Raw genomic sequence first — 6000 nt, forward strand, 5'->3', positions numbered from 1 at the left:
TAATACTTCTGAAACTCTAAACTAGAAATGAATAAATAAGTAAATCTATTATCGATAATGATATCAGGTTTCTCACTGTTGGAGAAAGAGGCTACAAATAAAGAAAGGAAAGACAATGAACTCTGCACTCTTGGAATCAGAGGTATCAGTGTAAGCATACCGTCTTTTGCATACATAGACACATACACATAGATACAGAAATACAGATGTGTGTGGATGCCCAGGTTAGTATAGATATTTATAACTTCCAGCTCTGTCCGCTGAGAGAGCCTAGAAACAACATTCCAGTAGCAATGAGTATGCCTGGCAACTAGATTTTGGTTTCTAGATCCTATTCTCCAGTAGAAGGAGCTAGAGCTCCTTGGGGAAGTAGCTGATTCAGCCCTGGGGAAGGGAAAATACAAGATGAACCTGAAACATTTGATGTTGCTAGAAAGCAATGAAATGCTCAAAAAGAATGGGGCTTGTTGAAAGGACATGGGAGCCAAACTAAAAGAGCTTTCAATGGCCAAAGCTGGAACAATCTGAGCAGCAAAATTAATAATAATAGTATTGGATCATAACTCAAAGAATAAAGTAAATATTTATGAGTCCATATTGATATATTTAAGCAACTGAATAAATAAATAAATGGGGGAGAAGGAAATGTTCTTCTTTGCATTAGAATTCCAATTTAATAAATAGAGAAGGAAAAAATGAAATTAAAAAAAAATCACCATTAGGCATCATAGTTGTTGCATTCAGTACCCCCTGATGAATACTAAAATTGGTGGGTGTAAGTTTGAGGAGAGACAGGATATTTGCATGATCTCAAAGTATCTTCCCACAATGTATTTATTAATCAGAAAGTGAAAATAGTAACTACACAGTGAAAAACCCTGCAGACACCACCTAAATCAAATGATCAAGGTTAACATTGCCAGGAAGAAGACATATTGACCTCATAAACCCCATGATATGATGTGCTGGGAAAGACAACATAACCTCTGTGGTATTATTGCCCAAGAGGAATAACCTCACTCTAATCAAGAGGAAACTTCAAATGAACCCACATTAGAGGGCAGCCTGAGGAGGAGGTGACAAGAACTCTTCAAAATTGTCAAGGACATGAAAGCAGAGAGGCTGAGGAACAGTCATAGATTGGAAGAGAGGAAGGAGACACAGCAACTAAGTGTAATGAGGATCCTGGAACAGAAAAGGGGAATTAGTGGAAAAAAGGGTGAAATTGGAACAAAGTCTATAGTTTAGTGAATAGTGTCAATACTATACCAATGTTAATTTCCGCATTGTGAACACTGTACAACAGTTACGTAACATGTTAAAATTAAGAGAAACCAGGCGAGGGGTTTATGAGAGCTCTATTATTTCTATAGCTTTTCTGTAAGTCTCAAAATAGTTCAAAATTAAAAGCTAAAAAGACGAAAAATAATGAAGAAAATTTGACTAGTTCACTGGAATCATTTGTGTGTGTTTGAAAAATATCCTGAAATAATTTCTCAGTGAAATAAAATACCTGATGCTGTTGTGTTTATATCAAAGAAGAGACACTTCAACAAATACCCTCACTCTGTTAATTATAGTATATTTGTTCTAATAAGCAGAGATGCTGTAATAGACTGCATTCAAAAGCTCCAAACCTAGAGTTTGGCTCATTTGTTCATAGGCATAATAAACCATATTTTTTCCCTCTTTGGGGATTTTGGGAAGCTCTCCTTGAAGGAGGCACATTGGAGGTGAGATGCCAAGTCTGAATAGGAGTTAGGTGGGGACAGAGTGGACAGAAACATTCCAGCACAAGGAACTGCAAGTATGAAGTCCTGAGATGGAAAATGGTTTGGTTTGCTCTAGGAACTGGAAAAAGGCCAGGATAGCAGGAATTAAGTGATGTGACGTAAGGCTGGAGAGACAGGCAGGAGTGAGCCGTATAAGCCACGTAGGAGAATTCAGAATTATTCTCTGAGCAGCGGAAGCCTCTGAAGGGCTTGAGGAGAAGGGGTACATGACCTTGGAAAGTCATCTCCTCCTACTCTCTTACTGGATTTAAATGCTTGTTTATATTATGCTGACCACGGTTCTTTATTTTCACTGAGGAATAAGACATGGGATTGGGCCAACAGGGCAGAGTCTGATAAACCACAGTGATAAACTTCATAGTGAAACTTCTGTCCCTGGAGACATAAGAGAGTGAAGGTACAGATGTGTAACCCTCCTGCCTTGAGGGAGTGGCACAGACGTTCTGAATTCCTTTAAAAGTTTACCTGAAATGAACTACGAGGAACTTTCCTAAAATGGTGATGCCACATTGAATTTTTTTTCTTTCTTTTTGGATGTTTGGTATTGTACAGTTTGAGCCAATCACAGAGTTGTGTGACTTTGAACTTTTGTGCTAAAATTTCGAAAAATTAAAGAATTCGCCTACTTGGAGAATGGTAATGTCATATAACTATTAGAAGGTTCACATTGCTCAGCAGATATGGTGGGGCGGATCCATCAAGAAAGAATAGCTCTCTCTTAAGAGTCAGGTATGGTATCCATGTAACCACATATGTTTTCTCACCTGGTTTTCCCAGCAGTTCTCAGGGTGCCTGGAGGCCCAGAAGAGGACAGGAACTCTTTAAGAAGAGCTAAGAAAGTTAAGAAAATACCTGGGTCTCATGGGTCAGAAAAGAGTTTCTTCTGTTTTGTTTCTTCCTCAATTTTGCTTTGAAGCCAAGAATATTATTACCTTCTAATGTCAGCCTCCCAACCCAATTAAGGAGCAAGCTTTATTTCTTTGATTAGAAATAGAAACAACTAAATTCATATCTGTTAGTTGAGGTTCAGTATCTGGATAAGTCAGGAGCAGATCTTCCATTCAGCTTACCTAAGAATATCTATCACAAGACAAAAGAACTACAGTTTCTGGTAACTTTAGGATTTAGAAGAGAAACTTTTTGTGTATAATGTCTATTGTCCAAAAATCTCTCCAAGATCTATATGCACACAATTCTTACCTTTGTAACTATACTGAACTTTAGTAACTTTTTCTTTGACTACTAAGGACACTGCAGTTTCATGAACAACCTTCTTCCTGCATTCACTGTCATTGTTCAGCTCTAGGTTCAAAACATGGAAGCCTGGATCAAATCTGTACAAAGCACAGTATTCTGGGAAGTTGTGTTGCTTTAACTGAAAAAAAAGAAAAAAGAAAAAAGAGGGTCCTAGATATCTTGCTTTAAAAGAATTTCTTTTTCTCATACACCAGAAATGCAGAAGGAAAAAAAAAAGAAATCAGGTTAATGAATCATTCTGGTTTACTGGATTCCAGATGGTAGAGAGTTAAAACTTAAAACCAAAAAGCCTTGAGCTACCTATGTCATGGATCAGTTCAAAGTTTTGTTACTTCCAAAAAAATCAAAGAGCGCGTATATGTACAAGATCAAAACTGCAAAGGAAAAAAATGACGTGCCCAGAAAGATCTTACTTTAGAAACGCTGCGCTTTCTAACTCCGGTTCCCTCAAAGCCCACTCTTTCAGGAAGTTTGATTTTTAAAGCGCATACATCGCCTGCTTCCCTGGGGTGCTCTGTAGAAAGGAGACAGTTCGGTGCGGCCACGGCGTGGGTGGCGGGAGCCTGCGACGTGCCGGCGAGTGCAATGCGCAAGGTCACTGTCACCGACCGTAAGTTACCAGCTGTGGGTAACTGGTTGCTGGGAGCAACCACCGTCAACCTTCCTCTACCTCGCCTGCAACTCCCGCAAAGAAAAGGGTGAAACGCGGAGCGCGCGAACTTGACCCTGAAGCCGGCCCGCGCGAGGCAGCGGCGAGTTTCTCCCTGGGACTCTGGGGCTCCCGGCGCTGACCCGCACTCCTCCCGCTCTGCGCGCTTGAAAGCGAAACCCGGGAGCAGGTGGGCCGAAACCAGCCGGAGCTGGGCGGTCGTCGCGGCGCCGGCGCGACCCTCCTACCTGCCCGTCCCGTCGGCGCGGCCACCAGCAGCAGCAGCAGCAGCGGCAGGGCTGGGAGGCCGGGTGCCGGGGCCCCTATGGCAGCCGCCTTCGCTGGGGGTCGGGGGGCCCACATGGGCGGCGGGGCTGGGTCACATCTCCGCGGGCGGCCGGTAGCGTCCGACGCCCCCTCGGGCCGCGGGCGGTGGCAGCGCAGCCTCCCTTCGGCGCCCCGGGCCCCAGCTCCCACTGCGCGCTGCGCTCGGGTCGGCGGGGCGGCCGGGGAGGCGGAGTCGCGTGCCGCCGCAGCCCGGGCCGGACGCCAGGGAGAGGGGAGCGCCCGCGACTTCTAGTCCCAGCCACTCAGGCTCGCAGCTCTGACAATCCGAGACTTTGCACCGCCGCGACCAACGAGATTACTACTGCCGGGAAAACCTCCCTCCAGCAAAGAGAGCGTGAGCCACGCACACTGAAGAGTGAGTGATTCTGGTCTTCGGGCCTCAGGGTCATTTCTGTAAAACTTTTGAAATGTCCGAGTTCAGTGCCGGAAGAAGAATGAAATGGATATTTATTTCTCCACACACTGTCAGTCACTCTGCCATCCATTGTATTTGATTCCATTTAATCCTCGTCATCTGCAATTAGGCATTGCCACATTTTACAGATGAGGAAAGGGACACTCACAAAGTTGGGGCGTCGGCCTGAAGTCCCACAAGCCTGTGAGCAGTGACGCCCGGATTTCCACACAGGCTTGATTCTAGGTCCCATGCTCCGTATAATGGGAGGGCGGGGCTGAAATTAAGAAATGTGCTGAAGAGTCACAGACATAGAAAACAAATTTATGATTCGCAAAGGGGAAAGGGAGCAGGGGAAGGATAAATTAGGAGTTTGGGATTAGCAGATGCAAACTACTGTATATAAAATAGATAAACAACAAGGTCCTACTGTATAGCAAAGGGAACTATATTCAGTATCTTGTAATAACCTATATTATACGTATCTCTCTATCTCTCTCTATCCATCTATCTATCTGAATCACTTTGTTGTACACCAGAAACTAACACAACAATGTAAATCAACTGTGACTTCAGTTAAAAAAAAAAAAAAAATGTATTGAGGGCTTCCCTGGTGGCGCAGTGGTTGAGAGTCCGCCTGCCGATGCAGGGGACACAGGTTCGTGCCCCGGTCTGGGAAGATCCCACATGCCGCGGAGCAGCTGGGCCAGTGAGCCATGGCCGCTGAACCTGTGTGTCTGGAGCCTGTGCTCTGCAATGGGAGAGGCCACAACAGTGAGAGGCCCATGTACCGAAAAAAAAAAAAATGTAATCAAGTCTAATTTACCAATTATTTATTTTATGGTCATTGCTTTTTTGTGTCCTGTTTAAAACATGTTATCCTAGCCTAAGGTCATGAAGATATTCTTCTAAGTTATCTCCTGAAAGCTTTATTGTTTTATTTTTCACATTTCAAATTATGATCCACCTGGATTTGATTTTATATATGATGTAAAGTAAGGGTTCAAGTTTTATTTTTTATGTGAGTCCAAATGACCCAGCACTATTTACTGAAAAGTTATCCTTTCCTTACAGCTGTTCATAAACTGTCTTTCATGAATGGGTCTGTTTATAACCATCCTCTGTTCTGTTGATCTATTTGTCTATTCCTATGCTAATACCACACTATTTTAATCATCTTTTTGCTGGCAAACAAGTCCTTCTAATTTGTTCTTATTCGAGTACCTTGGCTATTTTTTTCCCTTTGCATTTCCATATAAGTTTTAGAATCACTTGCAAATTCCCACAAAACAACTTGGCTGAGACTTTTTAAAAAAATGTTTTTTATTGTCATAACATACATAAAATAAGGTGCATAAAGTCCACTAATCTTAAATTTTTCATGTATACACAACCATGTTACCAACTACAGAACAAAATATAGAATATTTCCAGGACTCTGGAAAATTCCCACATGCTCCAATCAATATCCCTCGAACACAGGAAATCGATATTGTGGCTTCCATTACCATTTGATTACTTTTGAATCTTCTTGCCCTTCCTACTAATGGAACCAGATA

At 42.7% G+C, this 6000-nt stretch overlaps 1 protein-coding gene across 9 annotated transcripts in view; it reads right to left on the reverse strand.

The window, feature by feature from the left end:
* Positions 1-4619, reverse strand: part of IL20RA (interleukin 20 receptor subunit alpha) — a 57020-nt gene extending 52401 nt beyond the window's left edge. For 4 of the 9 annotated variants that reach the window (XR_010836195.1, XM_067011317.1, XM_067011315.1 and 1 more), the window contains exon 1: positions 3948-4138. Coding sequence is in view for 5 of the 9 variants with exons in the window: in XM_067011317.1 (XP_066867418.1) it covers positions 3948-4062 (115 nt within the window). In the remaining 4 variants the exon portion in view is untranslated. Of the gene's footprint in view, positions 1-2557; positions 2625-2993; positions 3169-3947; positions 4196-4610 lie in introns of those variants that run through there. The other 5 variants (XM_059083980.2, XM_067011320.1, XM_067011319.1 and 2 more) reach the window with 4 other exon arrangements.
* Positions 4620-6000: the final 1381 nt, after the last annotated feature.

Source organism: Kogia breviceps, chromosome 13 (assembly GCF_026419965.1).
Source record: "Kogia breviceps isolate mKogBre1 chromosome 13, mKogBre1 haplotype 1, whole genome shotgun sequence".
NCBI lineage: Eukaryota > Metazoa > Chordata > Mammalia > Artiodactyla > Physeteridae > Kogia > Kogia breviceps.